Source organism: Branchiostoma belcheri, unplaced genomic scaffold (assembly GCF_001625305.1).
Source record: "Branchiostoma belcheri isolate BF01 breed outbred unplaced genomic scaffold, Haploidv18h27 scaffold9, whole genome shotgun sequence".
Taxonomy (NCBI): Eukaryota; Metazoa; Chordata; class Leptocardii; order Amphioxiformes; family Branchiostomatidae; genus Branchiostoma; species Branchiostoma belcheri.
In genome coordinates, this window is record NW_017804575.1 from 4,076,244 (window position 1) to 4,102,788 (window position 26,545).

A 26,545-nucleotide genomic window follows, 5' to 3' on the forward strand; every position below is an offset into this window, starting at 1 on the left:
TAGTTAGAGTGCAACGCAAGGCAGCATTTCACAACGATATAACTGCATATAAGCAACAAAATTAACTTTTAGATATTGCTTTTTTATAAATAAAGCATTACGGGATTCAAAATCTGGGCTTAATGACTTTAAGAAGATGATCTCATGTATTTCTTCTGGCCGTGATTTGTCGTTTTGCTGCGCTCTGTTGTTCTTGGTGATACTGTAGATCCGTGCCAAAGCTTGGCGGGTTGATGGTTTCTACAACAACGTTTTATTCGTGAAATTAGCAACCCTTTCTCCATCCAGTGTTAGAACGTGAGTACAAGGTACTTGATATACCCGTAGTTAGCTATGATATGGTCCTGGGGTCGTCGTAAACGCAACAGTTTCGGCAGATTGGCGCAACATATAGAACTCCCTCCGCCCCCCTCCCACCCCTGGTTACAGGTTGCTGTCTAACTTTTTTTTTTTTGCAGTTCAGCAGTAAAATTGACGGTGCACTGGGTGTTAAAATCGACAATAAGGGATTCTAGTAACGTTAGGCCAGTTTGTATGATTCTTCCCAAATGATTTCATAGAACGGATTTTGTATCGCCGGGTGGGAGGGGCCCTATTTTTGTCTACAAGGGTTGCCTTGAATTTAGTTGAAGATAAAATTGTAGAATATTATATAAATTAAAGAATAGCACAACACTGTGTCATAAGTTGTAGCTGCTGCCTGCAAGTTAGAAACTAAATATTCAAACAAGTAGATAAATACACATAATGTATCAAATACAATGCTTTTGTTTGATTAACTAACTTTATTTTTTTGTATGAATTGTTCTGTAGTGGGAGACTCACTATCCAATCCTACCATGGAGATGCAAACTCTGGACTTAAACATAATGTGACACAATCAAGACACAAGGAAGAAAAGCAGCTCCCTTTCTTAGTAGAAGATTTAACAATGCTACTTTTAAGATGGGAAGATTCCTTACATGAGTTGGAATGATGGAAATTTAAGTGAAAAACTTGTGGAAAAACTTTCTCAGCCAAGGAAGAAAACTTCTTGAAAACTTTCTCAGCTTTAAGATGGTAGGATCTCTTACGTGACACTCGAGGACACCCAGGAAGAATGGATAGTCCCCTTCCTGACCTTGAGGCCAGTTTTGACCTTGAGGCGTACGAGCCGCCGATGTCGTTATGGCGGACGGTGGAGGAGCACGTACCCGCCGGTGAGCTAGAGGAGGTGAAGGGCATTCTGGGAACGACCTTGGTGGAGCAAAGCTTGGAGCTGCATACAGAGGTCAGTTAGAACTTATAGTTGTGTTCCTAGTGTATAGTGGATGTAAATAGTTTTATGTTAACGTTATAGTCATAAGCCTTCTAGTATACCTGGGCTGCAATAAACCTATCCTCTACCAAGCTTTAGAATTAGTGGCTTGAAAGAGTAGAAATGGGCCCAAAAGACAGATGATATGCCAGGGGAGTTGGTTCGTCAGAGAGTACAATTTGTTGCTCCAAGGAGGTTCAAAAAGGAACCTCCTTGGTTGCTTCAACTCCCCTGTCATGTAGAGCTATTTTTTGTGTTGGAACCAAAATTTTAAGTTTAAGAATGTAACTACGAACGGAGCTTGAAATTCATGATAGCATAATGTAACTTGTTGATCTTACTTAGAAAAACATGTACATTTTGAACCTAAATCCTGTGGCTTATTAAGTTAATCCTAAAGATCAACATTGATTGACAGGTGAGAACTCTGCTAGAGATCTGGCAGGATTATCGAGACGACACGGAGCAGTTGATCCGGCGGGGATCCGGCGGGGGATCTGGTCTGGGATCCGGCCACCTCCCAGAGCCGCCGCGCCAGAGGGAACTGATCGTGGATGAGATCAAGTTCCTGCTGCAGAACCTGAAGGAACGTGCCAACTCTGAGGGGAGGTAAGGGTCAGGTTTTTTTAACCTAGTAGGGTTCTAGCTAGGATGTAATTTTAGCGTAGTGGTACTGGCTGCCTGTCGATGGGCCCTCCTTCTGTGGTGCAGAGCTTTTAAAAATTTGACCTAAAAAGGGGCCATTTGAGGGATCCCCAAAGGGAAAAAATGTTATTTCTAAGGTATGTACAATGCATCCTTGATTGGTAATTTTCCACATTTGATCTGGCATTCTTGAACAAAGAAATACAGTCACAATGCCCCTATGCTGAATGTGTAGGGGGGAAATTTAGAGTAGGGGGTCAAAATTATAGCGTAGGGGGGAAATTTAGCATAGGGGGTCAAAATCTACGCTACTTTGTGCTAGCTAGAACCCTACATAGTAGTTTTCTAAGGGGTTACAAAAATAAGATAATAAATGTACATACACTATAATGTGTAAACTAACTTTTGCACTATTGAAACTGAAAACTTACTAATGCTAAAATATTCAAGATTTACAGCATTAAATCTTAAGGTAGTTACAAAACATCAAGAAGGACAGTTAAGAAAATTCGGAATCTTCCCTTCTCTCACAGTTCGGGTCATTTTACACTTGTCTATTTTAATTTAATTCAAATTGAACTGTTAAGACAATTTAAGGCATTCTATGTTGTCTATGAATTTCTTGCATGTACATTCTTGTTCCCAGAAGTTTTAGAAAAAAACAACAACAAATGATTTGGGTATTTTGTGTTGCAGGAATGTGCAGGACTTATTGTCAAAACACAACCCAGGAGTGATTCAGTATGCTCTTACTGACAAAGGTAAGGCTGAGATAATGCACTTACTACACTCTGCCTGAGGAGATTTAGAATAGACATGAGTGGTAGCTACAAATCACTTTTTATGAGTGATGAGTCAAATGTGGAAGAGTCAAACCAGTGAATTTGCATGTTTATTATGTGTTGCAACTTCCAGGAATAAACATCAAGCATAGCACATAACAATACTTCCGTCCTAGTCAGTTTTTATATATGATAATTGGGCAACTTCAATTAAGAACATGTTGTGTCACCCTGCAGCCACTGGCCATGTTGGCAGCCGACCTTCTACGTCAGGAAGTCGCCCATCGTCTGCCCGCAGCAGCAGGAGTGGCAGGGAGACTCCACTCAGGCGTACAGCGACGCCCTCTAGTGATGATGATAGGTAAGGCAGCAGCAAACAAACTTTATTCAACCCAACAAATCCAACTAGATGGTGGCAATTATGATTATATGTTTACCAAAGGAAAACATTTTTTTTGCTCAGTTTCCTCTTCCCCAAACACAAAAGGTCAATGACCTGGACCAGACGTCTGTCACCATGGTAACTCGTGTTGGGCTACATGTTGCAATTTTATAGTAGCAAGGATTTAGACTCCAGTCACCATATATATGAATGTTTTTGAGTAAGAATTAACAGAGCAGACCATATGGAAAGGTAAACATGCATTTGCTTGGCAAATGTTACCTTTCTAGTTATACATTACATTGTATATCATCTATAAATGTGGACCAAAACCTAATTGTCAACAACACGACCTCCACGGCAGTACCAAGAAAACATGCAAGGGGGCCCAGAAAGTAACTATATCTTTGATAGGTCGAGACTTAACCACATAGCAAATTTCATAGCAATCAGTCCATAACTTCTTGAGTTATGCAGTTTAATAAAAAAAACACTATTGGAAACTCTGTCACAAATGCTACCAAATAGTTGACCATCTTGCATAAGGCAGTGATGGAATAAGTGTATGATACTGGTCTTCTATGCCCACAGGATGTCCATCTCCTCTGGTATGAGTGACCAGATAGACAGACTGCAGGACAACTTGAATGTGTCACGGATAGACCAGGTGGTAGAGCATCTCAGGTCAGTCACATCACAGCATAGTTTACCCACTTAACTGCAACATTTCTGTTACAAGAAACTTATTGGGATCCAATGATATATTATGTATGGGTATTGGCCTCCCTCAGGGGAAAAAAAGGGCTCAAAATACAAATGTATTGTTAAAGTTGCAATTTTTTTTTGGCAGACAAACTCTGGAGCAAGAATGCAGTGTGCTGACACAGGACATTGCCTTCTTACAGGTCGGTATAAAACAGCTTCTCTCATTGGTGTAATGTTTACAGGGTGTGTATGAAACGGCTGCTCCCATTGGTGTAATATTCATCATACGTACAATTCAAGGCTTTTCAAAACTCACGAAAGCTAATAAAGAGAATTTGAAACAAAGCATATGATTTGTAAAAGTTGTCTCACTTTGACCTATGCATTCAGTACTGGGCACGTCGGCAGAACGTACTGCGCCTGCGCAGAACCCCGTATTTTTGCGTTTTTTGTTGGGTTTTTGGTCACCGTTGCATCCGAATTTTGCCTGTTGCAGAGGATATTCTTTCCGACATAACATTTGGAAACTACTGTCAAAATGCTGACCTTATACGAGCAAATACAACCTTATATGAGACATTCTGCTATGTACAATACATTACGGGTTTCGCGCAGGTGCAGTACGTTCTGCCGACGTGCTTCAGTACTGCACTCTACATGTATGTGCCCACTGTGAGCTTAATTGCTTGAAAGAAATGAACCTAGAAATGAAAGTAGTCCCACCCACTCATACAACTACATGATGTACAATGTATCTTCTCTCTGCAGACTTGCCTGGAGGATGAGGCAGACTTCAGGAGTAGGGCCAGCACACCTGCAGCAGTCGTGGAACCTTCTCTAGGGGGTATGTACTGTCTTGTAGCATCTATTTGTATATGTGTGACTGTGTATTTGTATGTGTGTATTTATGTAATACTATATGTATTTGTGTGACACTGTATGTGAATTTGCATATGTGTGTAAATTTGTGTGTGTATTTGTGTTTGTGTGCAAGCGTATGTATGTTTAAGTCCTGAAGTAATATTGCATTGTTGCTGGGCTCTATATATAATAGTAGAGCCATTTGTCAAGGAAGAAGGACTTGTCTTACAGGCCGTTGTCCCTGCATCTGTGTTGTTTGAATCCAAGGATTTGATTTGCCAGCTTAAGTCTTGTCTTTTCTTCCACAGAGCTGAAGACAGAGAGAAGTTTGCTAGAGAAGGAGCTACAAAACATCAGCAATGGAAACAGAACAGGCCTTCCCTCAAGGTAACATGTTACAGAAATAGAACACAAAGTTGCCAAAAGCTGTTTTTGATAAAAAGTTACAAGCTTGGCCCTCTCACCAATATATAACTTTTATAAGATACAACCTTGGTGCTGCTGGTAGACTGGAATTAAAGATTGCAGAGCCCTTTTTCTGAAAGTATTTATGGTTGGCCGTGTTTCCAACAGGACGAGGCCAGGTGTGACCAGAAGTTCTGACTCCAGGCGATCTCCGATGCTCCCGTCACCTCCGACCTCGGCCGCGAAGCTCCGACGGTCCCCCACAACCGGGTCAGGGGTCAGGTCTGGACCAATGAGAGCGCTACACAACATCACCACAGGTAACACATAGGTTCCCATCTTGTGCTTGTGGCTCATTAAGGGCAGCAAATTAGGCCACAGCAAGTAAATTTTATGGATGGCATTAATTTTCGCCTGATTTTGGAAAAAAAACAAGAAATTTTGTTGCCTTCTGACAGTGGTCAACATGCCAAAAATGGGCAAAGATATGTGTTGCCATGCCGTAAGGTGGATGGCAGATAACTATGAAGAGAGGAGACAAGAAAAGGCTCTGATTTTATGTTGTGTTTCTTACTTTGATGCAGTGATATGTGATGCTGACTGTGTATATGTGATGTTCCTACCGAATCAAAACCATATGTACAATGATTGAGTCAAATTTTAAATTGTAGGAACCTTGTTTTTTTCGGCCCCCCTTGTTTTTTTTCGCCCGCTCGCATTAGATTTGGAATATGTCATCCATAAAATTTACTTGCTCTGGCCGTATGTACATGTAATTCTTTCAAGGTTTTTTTTTATAGATGCAGAAGTTTTCTCCTTCTACCTGCAGTTCTGCAATGCTATTTCAGAATCAGGATTACTCAGTTGCTTTAATTTCACAAATGCCGTACAGATGGGCTGGGGTCGTGTGGCGTGGCGGTAGTGTGTTTGGCTCTGACCCAAGAGGTCCCAGGTTCAAATCCTGCCCGATGTCATGAATCTTGTGCCCTTGGGAAAGGCACTTTAAACAATTTTCCTCACTCCACTCAGGTGTAAATGAGTAACCTAGCTGCGGTTAGGGACGTCCCTCAGATAGGACGTTAGATGAGGTCCTGTGTTTGGGGAGAGCCACACCCCACGCATGTTAAAGAACCCAACACACTTATCAAACCTCACAGTCTGGTCTCAGATGGTCATGTCTTTATCTTCCAGATCTCCCACCAGGTGACCTACCAAGACAAAGACCTTCCACATCCTCTTCTGTCTCCACCTCCCCCCACTCCACCCCATCTCCCCCTCCGTCCACCACAACCCCCCCTGCACGACCATCGTTTCCTTCAAGACCAGGACGCTCCACCCCCCCTCAGGTCCCCGGGAGGCCGGCTTTAAGGAGACCGGTGAGTCCGTCTTCCGCGCCACGGCTGCTCAGGTACCACGTGGTGGAGACACCGGGGGTCCTACCCACGCTCCCGTCACCGCCGTCCTCCGCCAAACCTGCCGGCGCCAGGAACACGCGACTACGCAAGGTCGTGGTCACGAAGGACGGAGGGAGCAGCTAGGGGTGGGGGGAACGGATGGACAGAGCGAGTGATTAGCAGAAAAGAGGAGAAGTGGCCTTTACGGTGTGATGTTGCAGTGTGCACATCTGGACATAGACGTAACGCACATGTGTATGTGCAAGCAATTGCTGTGGGTCCAACCAGAATTCCAGCTTGAGTTTTCCTCATTTCTTGACTGTGCTGACTATGGAAAGTGTTGGAAAAACTGGGCAGTAACTTCATCTGCTGTATTGTTGTACTGGAAGCCCTGTACTGCAGAGACCTCTAGCAGCTGAAGAATGAACTGCATGAAGTCAACATCGGTTGAGCTCACATTGAGCACCCAGTTGACCTCAATACAATTGCCCAGGTGTGGCCGTGAGAACAAAGCCTATGAAGGCATGTGCATTTGTCGGCTAGTGCTGCTACGTTGTATGGGATCTGTTCGGATTTTGCAGATCTGTTGGCCAAGAAATGTTAGCTGTTTGGTTGTTGGCACCTACCTGTGTGTATTATAGTGGAAATAGCACAACCTGCACTGTATATAGTTTGATATGAAGAGCTGTACATGGTATTTTGTAAGGTGTAAACTTGAACATGATGAACTGTTGTTTGAATGAAAACTGAATGTTTGTAATATTTCTACATAAAAACTAACATATCTGTAGTACTGAGCTTTGTTCTGGTACTGAGGAGCAGTGGTGCAAAAAATTTTAAAATCTTCTCAGGCCACACCAATTTAATTTCTTGGTTAACGGATTTTTCTAGAAAAATAATGGAGCGGGCGGGCGAAAAAAATAAAAACAGGCCCAGGTATCCTATTATGATACAAAATGGTACGATAGGAGCCATGAAGTCAACACACCAGGCAGGTTCAAAATTTAAACAATGTATTTTGAACTTTTAATGATACCACTGCATTGAAGGATGGAATAACTGTAACAACTAGGATGAAGAGGACTGTTTTCAACTGTTCAGGGCAAAATATGAGCATTTTGCAGTTGATTCTGAATTTTTATTTTTATTTTCAAATCAGAAAAAAATCAAGCGGGCGAATCCGTTAACCAAGAAATTTAATTGGTGTGGCCTCAGTACTATCTAAGAAGATCATACACAAGTGCCTGACAGCCATAGTAGATGTCTTTGTCAAGATTTTGCAATATTGTTGACACAGATGTTAAAACTTTTGTGAAAGATGTCTACAGAACATCTTTTTTATTGCTGCAACATAGAAGAACAATGTTGGTCTGAGAAAAGATTAGTAGAGATTATTCACCAATTTCACACTTCCCATAATGCCTAGTAACGGTCACGGATATGACGTAAGAACACCCCCTCCCCCTTCCTCGATGTAATATTTCCAATAAGTTCTATCGACAAACTGGTCAACTGTTGTTTTGAATTATTTCTCTAGTATAAAGCGCATGCCATAATTGCATTTTTGTTGGAATTAGAGAAAATGACGTACCTTCTATCGTTCTAATATACGTAATGCGACCGTGCGAGTAGGAGAGTCTTCGGTAGAAGGTAGAACGATAGAAGGTACGTCATTTTCTCTAATTCCAACAAAAATGCAATTATGGCATGTGCTTTATACTAGAGAAATAATTCAAACAACACTGTTGACCAGTTTGTCGATAGAACTTGTTGGAAATATTACATCGAGGAAGGGGGAGGGGGGTGGTCTTACGTCATATCCGTGACCGTACTAGGCATTATGGGAAGTGTGAAATTGGTGAATTTGGTAGGTGTGACATGGATGTTTGAGAAGCATCATTCTGTTAAAAAAAAATGGGCAGTATGTCCATTAAAGGAGTATGTGTGTGAGACAGATTTTTTGTTTATTTTTTGACGTATTATTTTGATTATGTGTGTAATTTCCTCCGTTTAAGCTACTGTAGCTGTATCAACAAGAAATAGCCATGCCTTCAAGTACCAGAGTTATCAACCAAGGATTGAGGTGTTCAAGAATTCATTCTTTCCTAGAACTATCGCAGAGTGGAACTCACTGTCACCAAGTACAGTAGGGGCATTGTCATTAGATAGCTTTAAACAATGTCTAGAGCTAGAAGTTCAAGGGTTAGGTCTGGTAAGTCGATCGGTGTAATGTAGCCAGCTGCCGCCGTGCCGCGTGCCTGAGAAGCTGGTGTGTTACGCCGAAAGGCGGTTATACCGGCTATACAGATACAGATACAACGTTTATACATATTTACTGGTACCACTGTAAAAATGCGTCTGCGAAAAGATATCCATTGCAACATCCCCCAGCATATCTTGGCCAGCATATTTCCAACCAGTAAGTGGTGCGTCCGAAGCACGTCGGCAGAACGTACTGCGTTACCGCGAAACCCGTAATGTATTGTGCTTGTGCATAGTACTTCTGCGTTTTAAATAGGGATGTCACACTAAAAATAGGGGGGCACCAGGGATTATTAAAAATGATTCCCTGTTATAGAGTAGATTTTTCCGGTCAGAATGCTTCATTTCGCATGAAAATTGGACAAAGTTGAGATTTTCTAGAATTTTTCAAAGTTTATGATTTTGACGTTTTCATTGGAAGATGCTTAAGTATTGGTCCTATGGGAATAGGCTAATTAGTCATGGCACCAAAAGGGACCATAAATCAACAATATCTGACATACCTTTTATTGTATCTCTTAAAGTTTTCATGCTACAATCTTCAAATTTTCAGCATCTTAGGATCAAACAGTTTGCCATAAAGGTCTTTAATTTCATCTTTATACATACAAAAGTTTACACATTTTTTCCTAATTAGGCTAATGATTACATAATTACATAATTACCTCATTTGTACGGGTAACGAGGTCCCAGGTAAGATACAAATTGTGAACAGAGCTCTATACTAACAAGGTATTTTTGTGGTTCTAACTTCCCTTTATAAGTAAACAAAGCATTTTAATGAGGATGATTAAATACCAAAATATGCAAATGAGCATAATTACCAACATTTATACACATATCAGGATACATGTCACTTTTCTTCGTATAATAAAGATGTCATAGTAACCTGTTGACATATGAGCAAACTGTAGTATTCAAACTAATATTCAATATTCATTTCTTAATTAACTAACAATTATTTCAATTAACAATATGCTAATTAGCATTTTACAATATACTTATTAGTCTTTTAAATTGCATTTTTACACTAACTACTTAGCATAGTAACATAGTACATGTATTTATGGATGTTACAATTACAGCTAAATTTACTTGAAAAAGATAAAATGGTATCTTTACAATCTTTATCCACATTTTCTATCCACTTCACTCTCGTGTCTTCTTGAGCCCAGTCTTGTTGACAAAGTTAAACAACTCCAATAATGGCCCGTTTGTGAATCTGTCATGCTCAACTTGACAGCTGCCAGTTTCATGTGCAGTAAGACTCAATCCTGCATTTCTGCACAGCTCTCCTGCATGTCTCTTCTTCATCCACTAAAATAGAATATGGGTAGAATTAGTATCTAGTCTCTTTTTGTGTACTTTAATATACATGTACAGCCATATATAAATAGCCAATGTAAAAAGAAAACAGAAAACTAAGGAAACGAATAAGAAAACATAAAACTAAGAAAACGAACAGAAGAGGAAACCACCACTGAACATGAAGCCGACCAATTGGAAAAAAGCAACAAGAGATGGGTACACTGGGAAGAGAGAATGCACAGGAGGAAGAAGACAATCACATGGGACCATCTTCTGACAAGAGTGAGCGGAGTAATAGATTCAACAACAACAACAACAACAATAGCCATTCAAAATGTTCAGGATGATTCACTTTTCTTTGTTGAATTAAGATTTTAAAAATGAAATCAACCAAGTGGCAATATAAAAAAAATAGTGGGGTTACTAGATTTGGCCTTGGTATCTGACATCAGAAACAAGAAATTTGATATTTTTTCTTCAAAACTGGATCAGTAAACAAAAAAAAATCTACATCAGGGGCTGGGTAAACGTTACATTTGATCACGCAGGACAAAACATAACATTGAATATAACACTTTATGACAATCTCATGATCCGATCCGGCTAAAGTTTTTTTTTCGTCCAAAATATGCCACGTTGTCGTAAATTAAAAGTGTAACACACTTACGCATAAAATATATTACTTAAGAGCAGCGGAATTCATGTTTATAGGTTGAATTAAACCGACAACGTTCGCGATCTAACGCCCCCCTCCCCTCACGGCACGGCCCGGGCCGGCCGCGCGCATAGCACGCACCATTTTTCCGGCGGCCGGGAAAAACTAAAAAAATGTTTCGCTAAACCCACAGCTCAAACTCGCTTCAAATGAAACAAAAACTACACCAACATAACCACAAGGTGTTTATATTTGCTGCTATGGGCGGACAAAATTGTTAAATTCAAGAAAAATAGCAAAATTTTTCACATACTTTTTGGACGCTTTCCTTCTCGACTCGTACCTCCCGCCAGCGATGACGTATCAACTTTGTCCCACCGCTGTCGTGAACCCTGAACTCTGCCCTTTCACATCAAACCATTCCCAGAGTTCTACGAGCCCGAGCGGTTTGTGGCTTTTGAGTGGAAGAAGACGTCTCCGCCCGGCGGCTTCAAAATAGCGTGCCGCGTTCGCGGCGTCCGAACGGGGCTGATTTTCGGCTGTATTTTCAACTTTGCTGATTTTTAGCTCCTTTATTGATCCATATTTTCAACTAAAAATACAATGACACGATAGCTGACATCATATACATTGTTGATAACGATTTTTATTTTCATAATACAAACGGTTGATTTTTAACGATCGTTTAAAAATATTTACTGCCTCGCGCGCCCCCGCGTTCCAATGCCGGAGCGGGAAAGTTTGACATGCCTATTTTAAATGATGACAACCTGTCTGTAGTTTTCAAATGTGTCGGAAAAGATATTTCGTCTGCAATCCGAACAAAAGTCTGCTGCAACGTTGACCAGTAATCAAAACAAAAATCGTGAAAAAAAATCCTTGCTGGCTTCGGGCGGGCGCAGTACCTTCTGCCGACATGCTATCCTGGATGCCAAAACTAGTATCGGGCCGTTAGCCGTTTTCCTTCAGCAGCCAAGAGCCCTACGCCCGCCTGTCTAAATTATCGCTACGGAGGAGTTGAGCCCGAGGGGTTTTTCCGGCCCTAGAACTTGTACGGCCAGCCAAACTTCCCCCGGGCTAGACTCCCCCGTAGCGGTAAGGCCATGTTGATTTGATTATATGGATGACATCCTCCGGGAGCCCCAAAACTGATGCGCGCGTGCGAATAAAAATAAAGTTTTGCAAAAAAAAAGTTCTTTTCATTATGAAATCTACGTGGTCATGAGGGTTGAGCAAATGGCACAGAATATGGTCTGGCGAATAATCTAGTCTTCAAGTTCATTTCTTTACAATTTCGTCTTTTTTCGTTTGATTTTGGCATTCTACGACATTGGTATAGTTTTTATTAATTTTTTTTGTAACTTATGGTATATTTTTGCTCATTTTGCAACTGTTTTGTACGATTTACAGTATGGTTGAAAACTTTTTTTTTTTTTTGGAAACGGCCGAAAATTCATGCGCGCACGGATGTCATCCATATAATCAAATCAACATGGCCTAATTTACACCAGCGGGCGAAGGGCTTTTGCGGCCCTGAAAACGAGTTCTGGCTTTCAGGGTACCGACATGCTTGTGTCGGCCGTCTTCAACTCCCACACCTGAGATGACGTGTCCGCAGATTTTCACCTTTTGACCCTCTGCCCCCGCTACCGTACGTGGTATGACCCACTAAGTACACTAATACGTTACGTGAAGCAAACATAATCTCCAAGTAAATGTTTGCCCTTTTTTGGCATCGTTTTGCACGTATGGCCCATACAGCGTTGCGCGTTTTTTTTCCCGCGACATCTAGTTGGGTGTGACACTAGAAAGTTGTGCAGAGCGCCTGAAATCAAGCCGGAGTCTCTCACATCTGCTTGGTGGTTAGACTAAACAGCTGTCGGTGTTGCGGGCAGGCCTGCATGCCGCCGCCAGGCAACCTGCGTTTGTTTGTACACCTCTGTTTGCTAAGTCACCTCTTAAAAGCAGATTTGTACGAGGGCCAAGCGGAGAGGCTTGTTGTTCACAGAGAGCGTTTAAGTGTACAGTACGTGTACGTGTGAAGGAAAAGTTCTCCAACACGAGTTTTGTACGATTCTGTTTCTGACACGACGTTAGGACATTCCGATGGCAGCTATGGAGTCTACGGGAAGTGTGGATAGGGTTTATTTTGACGATCACCTGTTCCGTAACCGGAGATTGGACTCTGTACGGAGGGGTGCAGATAACCTCAGACTGTTGGAGAACATGGCGAAAACACACTGGCAAGAGAACCAGCCTCACCGACCGGCCAAGAGAGTCACCTTCCTCTCTAGCGTTGCCCCCGACCGCTTGACAGAAAAGAGCGGCGCGGTGAGAAGCTCGGAGAACTTGGCTACTACGGAGCAGGAAATGGTTACACCAAGGCACGGTAAAGTAAGTCAACTTGGAGATTTACATGTCAAATTTCAGACTCTTGACGCTAAGAAGAGTAAAAGAAAAGGAAAAGTCCGCAGCGAAAGCGAAGGTTTAACACCTGTGAAGAACAATTATAGTCATTCGGGACGGACTTTAGTCCCTATAGCGCCTCAGGGGATGAGACATTCTACAGGTAGCGTCACCATGGCAACTAAACCAAAACAACCGCCGCGGGCACTCGTCGCTTCGGTGCACCTCGACATGCAAAGTTTCCACCGAACAAACTTTCCTGCGAGCTCGAAAGCTGTCAACGTAAACACGGACACGCCACGCAGGAACCTGGTCACCGCCAGCGTGAACCTTCCCCCGCTCCAACTGCCTCATTTACGCCGCAGACTGAACCGAACCGACACGCAGTTCACCTGTAATAACGGGTTCGTCACTCTCACCAACAACAAACCCGGGCAGCGGCCCGTCAATATCTGCTCCATCCCCGACATGGAGGGTCTGACGGAGGATCTGTGCGACCCGCTGCACCGGGCGGACCGGGAGACGTCGGCGGTGATGCGGCGGGAGAACACCCGCGTGCTGCTGAGGAGGGTGGACCACATCCTCGACCCCAACAGGCTGCAGATGACTAGCACTGCCGGCTCCACCACACTGGAGGTACACGGCAGGTCAGGGTCTCCTACACTGTCTGAGCAAGACGCTGGGATTACATCTGGAAGACGGCGGGAATACGTCTTAAAGAAGCCTCATATTGCCCTTAAAGACGTTAAGGACCTCAAGAACGACTCGATGCCGCCTGGGCACAGACTAGACGTACACACCAAGTGCCAACAGTGGATAGATTCTTTCAGCTGATCATTGTAAATGTATACGTATCAGACAATATCCTTCAGCCAGAAACCTAAATTACTGTTGTTGTCACTACCAGACTCCTCCTGAATCTCTTGCAATTGTTATTTCAAAAGAATTAAAAAATGTACTCGTAAAAGAACAGTCTTTGTATTTCAATCACACAAACTATAGTTAAGCTACAGTATGTAGTTGTTGTTATGCTGCTTTGGTTGGTAGACAAAGTAAGGGTTTGTAGATAAAGTGGGGCTACTACATGTAGGCAGGGTAGAAAGGTAGGACACCGGGTGGGGCTGCTATAGGCAGGGTAGAAAGGTAGGACACCAAGTGGGGCTGCTAGGCAGGGTAGAAAGGTAGGACACCAGGTGGGGCTGCTAGGCAGGGTAGAAAGGTAGGACACCAGGTGGGTCTGCTAGGCAGGGTAGAAAGGTAGGACACCAGATGGGTCTGCTAGGCAGGGTAGAAAGGTAGGACACCGGGTGGGGCTGCTAGGCAGGGTAGAAAGGTAGGACACCAGGTGGGGCTGCTAGGCAGGGCAGGAAGGTAGGACACCAGGTGGGGCTGCTAGGCAGAGCTGCGAGGTGATCAGGTGGGGTTAGGATGAGTTTCCTGGTGGATTTGCTAGGTGGGGCTGCTAGGCAGGATTTGAATTCATCATGTTAGGTTTACGCATTGGAAACGCCGTGTCCAGCTCACATTTGCTATACCAAGGAGAACGTACGTTGAAAATTAAGTAGTACCTGTAATGCGTTTAGTACCCTCTATATGTAGAACCCTCTTTTATTAAGTTTACTTATGAGTGTAGACTAGAAAGGTAACATTTGCAAAGCAAATACATAATTTTTACCTTAAAGTAAAATGCACGTCTAGCGCAACAAACTTAACGCTCTGGTGTAGGTCATTGACCTTATTTGTTTGGAACGGAAGCAGATCTCGAAGAGGAAGAGGAAGGAAACGGAGTAAAAATAACACGTTCTTCTTCCGCAAAGGTAACATTCAGCCAGTTGCAAAGATTGAAACAACTCCTCTCGTACTCCTACAGCAAATTACGACCAAGGTTTTTTTAAGTAATGGCATTCATTCATTCACTCAATACAGACCTCCATTCTCTATGCCTATTGTCGTTTGACTTTGTCAGAACCTTTGAGGCAACACGCCCTACAGACGAGGGAACAGTTGCACCAGATGCAGGCAAGTAGTAGCCTCTACCAGGCACCGCGGATCGCTGGAAAAATAGTAGAAATTGGCCGAAATAAAGGGATAGTATACCAGAGAAGATCCGGGGCCATAGAAGCTCCGCACAGGCTCCGTGGGTCGCAAATTGGAGCTTCTAATGGCCCTGGATCTTCTCTAGTATACTATCCCTTTATTTCGGCCAATTTCTACTATTTTTCCAGCGATCCGCGGTGCCTGGTAGAGGCTAGGCAAGTAGATGTTTGGCAAAAACAGTTCGACGAATGTCAAATAAGAATCGGACTTGAATCTACAAGCAGATATCGGGGTAGAAGATCAAACATTTAGGAGACTAACAACATTGCATTTTATGTTACTTATTACTTATCATAAGTTACCGGAGTTTCCTACAGTTTACTTGGTTTAGTTATAAGGATATCATGTTAAGATTGGTCTCTGATAAATGTTGTAGTTACTGCTGTTTTTCATGCTGTTTTTCATTGCATCATATACAAATGCTTTGTAATAAAGTTCATCAATTAATTCTATGTATACAAACGTAGCTTAGGCCACACCAATTTAATTTGTTGGTTCTCGGATTTTTTTTCAGAAAATATATGAAGCGACAGGGCGAAAAAATTAAAAATAAAAACAGGTCGAGGCATCCTATTATAGGCTTAAATGCTACAAAATGAGCAATGAAGTCAACACAAAAGGCTGGGTTAAAATTTAAACATTGAATTTTGAACTTTTAATCAAACTACTGCAATGATAGATGGGAAAACTGTAACAACTAGGAAGACAAGGACTTTCCTCAACTGTTGGGGGGCAAAACATGAGCATTTTTCAGTTGATTCAGGACCAGAATCAATTTTTTTTTTTGCAAATCAGAAAAAAACGAAGAGGCGAATCCGAGAACCAACAAATTAAATTGGTGTGGCCTTATGATGTTACATACAGCAGATACTGCTAGTGAGCCACCTCTAACGTTACAATCTTTGGAATTCTCTACTGAGACTTCAGCTTGTCGCCACTTTTACGGCAAATCTTTCTACAGACGAGAGAACAGCTGCACCAGATGAGCACAAGAACAGCTGAACAGACGGCCAACAGGAAGGCAGCCACGTCCAGCAGGTAGTACTGGTACCACGGCAGCTCCACGGCGCGTGCGCGGAGATGGGGCAGTCCGCCATGTTTGATGACGTGTTCTATCCACCAGACGGCCCGCTCCATGGGTGACTGGGGCTGGTCACGGTGCAGACGGGACAGGCGGGCTGCCGTCTCACGGTAGCTTTAAAAACAAGGTAGAAGCAGTAGCAACTGCTTTTTATTTGACATGGGGAATGTTTTTACGTATGACTGTAACGTTATAGCGATTTGATCGATACGTAACGTTAAGAAATCAATAATAAGGCAAGCGTTAGTCGGTATAATGTTAAATGTGAGTAAGTATTCGTGGTGTTTTAAGCTAGTCTCTACCAGACTAACTACGCTGGCTATATATAGGAGAATATTTGCCAGGGGAGTTTGGCCGCCTTGTAGGTTTGACTGGCCGCGGGAAAGAAACTACCTCTCCGCGGCCGGACTCCCTTGGCCAATTTTACTTTTTTTTGCCGAATTCTACTATCCGTATTCCCGTAGAAAGGCCTGGTGGAGGCACGATTTTCGCGCTGTTACCTCTCCCGCACTGCAAAACCATCACACTCGATCTGTTACCACCTAATGATTTTTCAGCTAACTGCCCCGCGAATTTTACTGCCGGAATTTTTACAGAATTAGTATATTTATGATATTATCTTGTTCCGGGAGCGCGCCTATTTTGGTTGAGTCTACCTATAAATAATATCCACACAATGACAAAATAATACATATTTCCTCCGTTAAGCTCACGATCTGTGGAGCTCACCTGTTGTTGGTAAGAACATGTAGAATGGCCCGGTACAGCTCGTCCGCCGTGACCGTGCTGAAGTCCAGCTTCACCCCCAGTCCCCTGGCCACCACCCGGGCGGCGTTGGCGGGCTGGTCCCCGAACAGCGGCAGGCAGACCATGGGCACGCCGTGGTGCAGGGCCTCATACACACCGTTCGATCCGGCGTGAGTGACGAACGCTCGAGTCTTAGGGTGGCCTAAAATAAAACACTACATGTTGATCGCTAATATAATAATAATCAAATACCTTTATTGTACATTCATGCCACGACGGGCTAGGTACAGGTCAAGATATAACAGACACATAACAAACGTATATAGGAAATTGGAGACAAGAGATGCACTGCTTGACTTAGACATACATACATAAGGAACATACAAGGGTACTATACTAGGCTAATATACAAAGTGTTCTAGTCACTGAGCTAATATAGAGAGGTCACCTTCTCCTCGCTTTTTTGTACAGTGGAAAATGTGGGAGCAGATCATGTTTGTGATACAGGGTTTGTCTAGACGCATCAAAAATATAAATTTATCATTTGATAACCGCATACACGTAGTAATACAGTTAAATGATGTTGCAGATCATATGTTTCTCACTTGCAATGGATCCCTGATCTGGGCGTACATTAGACAGACCAACCATCACAATTCACACTTGTGTTTCGCCTGACCGGTAAACCGCCTTTAGGCATAACACGTCAGTTTTATACAGTACGTACAAGCTGCGTAAGACCGGACTGTAAGGTTTGAACCACCTCAAGCCTGGTACTATTTTCGATAAGTGCGTTCGGCTCTCTCAAAACACAATACCTCTGCTTTGCATCTGAGAGAAGGTCCCTAACTGAAACTTGGTACTCATTTTCAGTCGAGTGATGTAGTAGGTAAAAATGACAATGGTATGCAGGCGATGAGATACCGTTGAAAACAAAGCCTCGGTCACAACCCGCCGTACGTGTCCCGTACGTTTTTTGGAGGCTACGTCTGCTACGTTTTTTTCTGAAAACGTGGGGAAGGAGTGGCGTCTACGCACGTCACTCGCACGGTTGCGCGAAGTGGTCTGCACGCCACGTCTGGCCGTGAGCGGTTGCGTGCATGGTACGTTGCGCAAGTGGTAAGTGAGTTGTACGTGCTTACAACCTACGATCTCTGTGCGATTGCAACTTTACCGTAAGGAGGCCGTACTCACACGTGCTTCTTCAGCACGGCACGTACGGGGCACGCGCGTCGCTTGTACTCGCACACACGGGTGGTGAATCCGCAGACCGCACGTAGAAAAAGTTCTACATGCACTTAAAGTTCTACGGCGTGTCTGCGTGCTCCCAAATCCGTAGGATTCCGTACGGAGGCGGTACTCACCATGGCCACGCACGGATGCCCTGCGTTTGCCCACGTTTTTGCACGTAGACAGCACGCAGAAGCACGTACGGTGGGTTGTGACCGTGGCTTTAGGGGGAAATGCAGCAAATTTCGGGTGTGTTTTGTCAACTCACCCAGTAAGTCGTTCTGCGGCAGCCAGCTCATCAGCTTGGTGTTGTTGCCCAGCCCGGCCGGCTTCTCTCCCGTGTACCGCCACACCACCTTCTGTCGGAGGCGGCCGAAGACTTCGGCGAAGATTTCTGCCTTTTCCGTCGACATCGCCTTGACCACCGATCCAAAGCTGACAACAATAACGCCATGGTCTCCAGAGCCCTGGACAAATGTTTCCAAGTCCTGAAACGATAAATTGTATAATTCGTAGTTATGGCTTCACCACTATAAGTCATATTGTTTTTGCTCACGTTTCTTCTCCTTCTTCTTCTGCCATTTCTTTAAATTGATTCAACTCCTTCATTTTTGGGATAAATAACATGAAATTTGGCATAAAGGTAGAGTGGGCAAATACCCCCAGGTGTTCTTTTTTTTCATTTTTGTGATACAGGCTTTTGGAATGGTTTTAATTGAGCTTTTTGCTGTGTTATAAAAATGTACTATAGCAGTGTGCTATATGTGCTACCATATTTAGGCATGAGTCATCAGAATGGCATGTAGAGCAGGCAACCAATAGGCATGCATCTTTCCTCTATTCTCCTTGCTGATTGGCTGTTCAGATTTGACATGGGTTAACTCAATTAACAAAGCCATGCCATATAGACTACTGCTCTGTTTAATTCTTTTCCTACTTAAACACATTCATATATATATGGTGACCAGCTCCTCCAACACATGCTACATAATGTAAGCTAACACGGCAGGGTGTCTGCTGCAGCACCAGTTACCATGGCGACAACTACCTGGTCGAGGTCATTGACCTTTTTTTGTTTGGTGAAGATGAAAAAGAAACAGAGCAAAACGAATATGTTTTCCTTCTGTGCGGTAGACGGACGAATATGCTTTAGCTAGTGTTCGTCATGCAAGGCAGAAGCCAGCGTTACTCACCCTGGCAAGGGGAGCGACCTCAAGGACATTCAACCCGCCGACCTGGATCATGTTGGGCATGGAGGGAGCCGGGAAATCTAGCACGGTGTCGGTCTGATACAGCCACAAGTCAGCCTGCGACATGGCGGTCAGTAGGGTCTCGTCTTCTCCGAGATACTGTCGAGCCAGAACATCGAACTTGCTGCGTAGGATCCCTCGTAATACCCCAGTCAATAGGGTGGGGACGATCGCGTTCTGTGCCCTTTGTAGAAATGTCATTTGATCGGAGAACGGTAACGGCACCTCTGGTACATAGGCCGGGGGTCGGGGGACGCCTGTGGCCGCGAGATCCATCGCAAACGGCTCTAATCGCTGGTGGACAACGTTAGGGACCCGCAGGTAGGCCGCGAGTATGGCGCCACAGGGTAAGAACGTATCGGTGATCACCACACCGTAGCGCGAGTCTCTCAGTCGCTCTAACATCTCCCTGTCACCCAACAACAACTCACAGTGTTTCATCAGTTCATCGGTCAGCATGCTCGGGACTTGTACTATCTTCACAAGAGACATTTCTTCAGCATTTGAGACATGCTGGACTTCGATCGCCTTCATCCGTGCACTGGTCCCCCGGTCGTCGAAGGTCTCGAACAGAAACTCGGGAGTCTTTCGCCTCGCCAAACTATCCTGCGACATTAGACCGGTAACAACATGCCCCCTGTTCACAAGAGCACGCCCCAGGTTGGCATGGGCGAACCAGTGGCTGTCTGCAAACGGCAGGGAAACCAAGAGAACCTTCTCTCCAACGGCAAACTGACAGTATGAGAGGATCAGCGACGTTACAGTCGCTAGAATGATTGGTCCGAGAATATGCATCATGGCGGCATCTGTAGGGTCATGTAGGTCACACCTCTAACGTTACATGTACATGCAGTACAAAGCATGCTTTCTGTAACACATGATCCACTGCTCACCGAGTCACGTGTGTCATCTGCATAACAACAGAAGCGGTGGACTGTTCATTCCTTCACAAATAGTTTACGTAGTCCAATTTGTTGTGTTGGAAATTACACTTACAGTTTAAACGTGCTTCATATGTATTAACAGCCTACACCCTGTCAAGTGTAACCGTGCGTAAACAGATATTGTGTAATGAATGCTGTAGTATCATGTTTCCGTCCGTGCACACAATGCTACTGCTACTGCTACGGCAATACACAATGCTAATGTCGAGAGAAGTTAATCTCCAAGCAGATCCCTTTCGGTGGCAAAAAGACAGTATCAAATTGGCCAGGCAGTAGCCATTAGCCAGAGAAGGTCGCCGGCTCCCGACGGGTGGTGGGATTGGCGACAAAAAAACAACAACTGCCATATATAAAAACCTAACGATCATTCCCCCGCAACCTCTGCTTGGAGATTAGGGAGAAGTGACTCACTGACTCATGTACATGCATGTACTCGTATCACTGCAATTATGAAACATCATGTCAAGTGGCGCTTCTAGAACGGACGAGCATCTCCGCATGGAACGTTCGAACATTATGGTCGTGACTGTAAATGATGCAAAATGTTTTAAAAAAGAAAGCTACTTCGAACCAATGGAAGAAATGTCACAGCATGTGGTATCTTAGACCAGAGACGGCTACTGTTCGTCCCTATTTTATTGTCCCTACTTTATTGGATAGATACTTAACAGCTGATGCCACTAGAGTAAAATATGTTCTACAAAAGAAAAAAAACGGCGTAACAAGTCAGCTTCTCTGGCACGTATTTAGGGATTCGTCACAGAAACTTTGTTGACGAAGCAGAACAAATACAGTAACTTTCTAATTAGGTCAAGTAATAACTACTTTTAAGCCTTGTAATTTGTTAATCTTGTAGCTCAAACAAAGTAGAAGATGAAGCCCACTTTGTTATTGACTGTAGCTTAATAATATATAATAATGATCTTTAAAAAGAAATGATCTTTTTAGATATATTACTAGACAGTAAGTACGTTTCCATACTTCCAATTCTTGTCTAATATTGAAAAAATTTATCTTTCTTATGCGCTTTAATCATCCTGTACTATACAAACCCATTTCAAATTATATTTTTAACATCACAAAGAAACGAGAAGAAACCGAACTTCTGTATTAGAGTAGATTTAGAGCTGTTTGTACTACAAACATGTATATTACCTATTTCATCTGTTCGCCTGTACTTAGCCCGGTAGGGCATGAATGTACAATAAAGGTTATTATTATTATTACTATTGTTAATGCAAGGTTTATTTGGCGCTGCCGTTCAAAACTATCACACGAAGAGGCCACTACAGACGGAATAAAGACCACAAAGCTGCAGTTTCGTCACGACAAAATGAGATTAAGTGCCCGCCAAATTAACCCAACCACGCGCCGAGAAAACCCCCAAAAGAACTAATTAGGCTAACAGGGCTTTCGGCAGTCGGCTTTCGTTTGGCTACCGGTTTACATTCACACCACGGCTAACCCTCCAACCAATTACGCAAATGGCAGGGGGATGAAGTAATTTGTTGCGGCATATAGAGTGCCCTGATGTATTGGCCATTTAGTAGGATTAAAAACTATGCCTACATAAAGGTCTGTCATTCTACATGTGTACAACATGATGCTTTCTTAGTTAGGATTCGGGTCCGCCAGTGTTCTGATGTCGATCTATACACAGTATGTAGGTTAGGCCACAGCAAGTAAATTCTATGGATGACATCCTCCGCAGACTCCAAATTCAATGCGAGCGGGCAAAAAAAAAACAAGTCAGGCCGAAAAAACAAGGTTCCTACAATCTAAATTTTTGACCGTCTTGATGGTTTTGATCCAGTGGAAACATCACAGCCAGCATCACTTATCATAGCATCAAAGTAAGAAACGAAACATTAAATCAGAGCCCTTTCTTGTCTCCTCTCTTCATAGTTATCTGTCATCCACCTTCCGGCATGGCAACAGACATTTTTGCCCATCTTCGGTAGATTCACCACTGTCAGAAGGCAACAAAATTTCTTTTTTTTTTTTTTCAAAATCAGGCGAAAATATGCTCGCGCTGATGTCATCCATAAAATTTACTTGCTGTGGCCTTATGAGAACGTCGGATTATTTGGCCCAAATATTGAAATAAGAAGCACGATATCGATGTCTGAAGAAGCAAAATCCTGATCCTCTTAATTCTAGCAGATTTACATACAGTAGGTTTGAAAACATCATCTCAATATTGGAGGGAAAGACGTTTTGCAGACTTAAAGTTTTCGCTTGCAATGGAGAGCACATGTACAAGATCTACTAGTACTAGTCCATGTACTGGGCCTATATATACATATACATATATAGGTATATTTGGATTATATTTGCTGCATTCACTGTTAACACCTATAAAATTATATACTATAAAACAAATAATGGCAATGCTTTCTGCACAGTTTTAGTAGGATTCATAGCTTCCTACATTCTGAGTCGTGCAGGTAAAATTTGCCTAATGCAGGTTATTTTCAATGTTAACTCTACCAGTGCAGGTATGCAGAAAAATGTATTTTGAGCCCTGGTGGGTATGTTCAATTTAAAGTCATTGGTTAACATTATGCAAAACCAATTTTGGTCGATCAACAGTCTCCATCTAGTGGAAACTGGATGTCTTAAAAATTGCCCATCGCATGAGTGTTCCCACCGCCCAATGCATAGCGTTTCGCGAACACTGTCCAGAATATATACGTGTGCTGTCTACTTGTTATGCATAAGCTCTGGCACACACACATATAGCCTGGCTATAGCTAGAGCGATTGTCGGCTATCTTTGTCAAGGACTTCCGATATATCCGTAACCCCACCCGTATATCCGATATCCCAGCCGCCGTCCACAGGCATTCGTGCTGCTAAATTTAACCTCCTCGTGCGCTAGACCTTGTTTGTGACCACGGCTGTCCCACCGGTATCATTCCAGTCCTGCCCGGCACCAACTACCGCACTGTCTACAGCAGGACGGCCGGGGTCTGTATCTGTGGTGTGTTTGGAAGGGTCAGTTTGACCAGTAAGGCTTTCATTATTGGCTTGTCCTGACCTTCCGACAGCGGCAGGCGGCCCGACAGCAAGCTGGCACATTCCTGGTCATCTGCAGGCTGCAATGGGGAGGGTGTGTGCAGGACAATACGGTAGGTTTCGTGTTCATGTAGAGACACCAACAACTAACCACTAGATACCTGTTACAGCTGTGTTGATGGTGATGAATTATCTATACGTCACATAATTATGATAGCCGTAATTGTGACGAGGTATTCGTTGGTGACCTCTTCGGCCTAACAACTGTTGACTGCCCCCCTGTCACGTTTACAAGGGAGGGGTCACCATCGTAAATGATATACGTACATGCCTGTTAATGTGTTCCTGTTTGTTGAGTTGCCTTCGCCGAGAAGGTTATGTTTTCAGGGGCGTTCGTGTGTGTGTGTGTGTGTGTGTGTGTGTGTTTGTTTGTGTGTGTGTGTGTGAGCACGATAACTCAAGAACGCCTGGATGGGTTGTCTTGATATTTGGTAGGTGGGTAGGTCTTGATGAGACCTGGAACTGATGAGATTTTGGGCCCCGTGGCGGCTTGTCATGGTACTGCAGCAGAACTTCCGGTTTTGATATCTCATGATCCAGGCATGCTAGGGTCACAAAATTTACATGGTAGATAGCTCTTGTGTTGGAGATGAAGTGACAGGAGTTTGAGCCCCCTAGCTGCTTGCTCTGGACCTGCGGTCGATAGCTAGCATTCTGTACTTGTACCTTTACGAATCAAATAATTAAACGAAGAATCATGTAGTTTTATTGTACATATAACGCGTACGTTAAGTATGATTGTGTGTTAGCATGATAGTGTGTTCTTTAGCTTGGTCACCAGCCTCTGAACCATGTAACAAGGTAAGGTATAGACTGGGTTTGTTCGGCTATTATTAATCTCCAAGTAGATCTTTTGGTGGGGGGAAAACAGGATCAAATTTGCCAGCCTGTATCCATTTCCCCACCGAAGGATATTAGGCTATTATATAAGTTTCTATTCCGTCTGTCCAACTTATTAGCTCACCCAGCATGCAGGTGGTTTTTGTCTGCTTGAAACTTTCATTCAAGGGTGCCTAGGCAAACTTTCCTTCCGGGGTGAAGGTAGGGGTTCCGGTGAACCTTACAAAAGTCAGGGTTCATTTGTACTACAAACACGTTTCTCCTTGCTGGTAAGCTCATTTTGATGTAAAGCACACGTGCATCACTTTGGCTTCAGAGATCAAGGACACTCTATCAGTTTGTCATTGTTGTCAACAGCACGATATAAAACACACTGAGAACAACTATTATAGGCTCTCGTTCTTCCCTCGTACCATCCAAGAGTGGAACGAACTTGAGCCTGGTGTGGCGGAGGCGGGGTCTCTCACCCAGTTTAAAACTGGACTGGCGAGGACCCTGCTGCATTGAGTCGCCCCTACACGTCTTGTATATATGTATATATATATGTCCTACTAACACACTAAATGCACTGTCTTGTCTCTTACACCAACAGACTCAGTTATTTACGTTCCTTAGTGTCCCCTCCTTCAGTTACCCTTGTTTTTATTTGTACCGGTCACTTGTTTTGTAATTAACACATGTGCAGCTGCTAGTAATCCAATGTAAATTGGGCTTGGCAATACTTAAGATGACAGTGACTCTCGTCTATACTAGTAGTACGTAGCCACATTTTACATAGCAGGAAAACGATTTGAACACACACATATGTTTGTTACAAGTTGTATTAGCGACCTCCTTAACGTCTTAACTCGGGTATTTTAAACTGTTGCACAGACCGATTGTTCAATACATTCTCCAGCACAAACCAGTGGCAAACCCTCTCTCTGCCAAGATTCCATCCATGATCTTTTCTTCAACAGGCTTCCAATGAGACAATCCGCTAATGGTCTTAAGTAGAGTGGTCTAGTTAAGGAATGTACATGTGCCTTTTTTGCTTCGGTTTTCGAGAGTGCTATCTGTCTCCAGACCACTTCCAGAAATGTCTTAAGAACATGTCCCGAGGGTAACACACTTACGTTCCCTTAGCCTGGTCAACCAGTCGCCCTGGCAACAGTCAGGACTCCAGGTTAGCTTTCTCAAGACGTCGTCTGGAATCCTTTTTTCTGTCCAGGGGCTTGTTGAAGTTCTTTTCGGTTTTACTCAATCATCTTAAATTGTTTGTTTTTGTCCCTAATGTTTATCGTCTTATCCGTTTGCATTGATGCTTTTAAAAAGTCTTCCAATGCGATTTCAGAGCAGCAAAACTGGAACTATTTTGAATGAGGCAATCTTTATGATATTGACACATACTGCTTGACTTCAGCACATTTCAATCAGTATTTTATACTTACTTAAAACCGTAGATGAGTCCTTTATTTTATGGGTGCTACTCTAAAAATCAGCCAAGGGCCCTTGCAGTAACCATTTTCCATCAGAATTTTGGGTATTTTTGCTCCATGAGGGTCAATATACATTTGGATATAGTGTGGTTTCAACTCAGTGTGTAGATAAGTGACTACAATATTGGCTTTGAAAAATCGGGTTTCCAAGCCATAAAAACTGCATTGGATGCCTTCAAGACATGTATGAAGTCTATAAAGCGGTCGAGGCAGTCCCTGTTGCACGAGGCTTCCTCACCTTGGCGCCCGGCCAGACACACTCCCTGACGTCAGTGACCTGCATGTGATTTGCAGACATGACATGACAGCCTACCGGGAAAGGGTCTATCCTGTCAGGCCGAGCAAAATGTAGACAACTCATGCCCGTAGCCAGGATTTTGAATGGGGGGGGGGGTTCTTCCCACTGCTTGAGGGGACCCCGAGGGACGAGGTTCCTAGGGGGATCCGGGGGCATGCTCCCCCGGGAAATTTTGAAAAATGAACCTTCTAAAATGGCATTTCGCGCATTTTTGAGAGGATTTCCTAGAAAAATCAGAGATAAATTTTTATTCAATGAGACAGGGGGCAGTTTTTCTACGATTCCAGTCCAGCTTTTCAAGAAAAATCTTGGACCTTTACATAAGAAGTGGACCAAAAAGTGGACCTTTACATAAAAAGTGGACCAAAAAGTAGACCTTTTAGCCTTGTGGAGAGGTTCGT

General features: G+C 43.4%; 3 protein-coding genes and 1 pseudogene across 4 annotated transcripts in view; 3 read left to right on the forward strand and 1 right to left on the reverse strand.

Moving 5' to 3' along the window:
* Positions 1–1,033: 1,033 nt before the first annotated feature.
* Positions 1,034–7,379, forward strand: LOC109487764 (annotated as a pseudogene).
* Positions 7,380–12,578: 5,199 nt separating this feature from the next.
* LOC109487717 lies at positions 12,579–13,947 on the forward strand. The gene has a single exon (XM_019791769.1). The coding sequence runs from the start codon at positions 12,803–12,805 to the stop codon at positions 13,934–13,936; it is 1,134 nt and encodes a 377-aa protein (XP_019647328.1). The 5' UTR covers positions 12,579–12,802; the 3' UTR covers positions 13,937–13,947.
* A 1,655-nt stretch (positions 13,948–15,602) lies between these two features.
* On the reverse strand, positions 15,603–21,059 carry LOC109487704 (UDP-glucuronosyltransferase 1-5-like). The gene is made up of 5 exons (XM_019791745.1): positions 19,451–21,059; positions 18,526–18,745; positions 17,010–17,229; positions 16,045–16,394; positions 15,603–15,666 (listed from the first exon to the last, which is right to left on the reverse strand). Exons 1-4 carry the CDS (start codon positions 20,303–20,305, stop codon positions 16,112–16,114), a joined length of 1,578 nt encoding a protein of 525 aa, XP_019647304.1. The 5' UTR covers positions 20,306–21,059; the 3' UTR covers positions 15,603–15,666; positions 16,045–16,111.
* The window catches only part of LOC109487695 (soluble guanylate cyclase 89Db-like), a 45,981-nt gene continuing 35,745 nt past the window's right edge, over positions 16,310–26,545 (forward strand). For both annotated transcript variants that reach the window (XM_019791723.1, XM_019791725.1), the window contains exon 1: positions 16,310–16,407. The gene's annotated coding sequence lies outside the window, so the exon portion shown is untranslated. The remainder of the gene's footprint in view (positions 16,408–26,545) is intronic.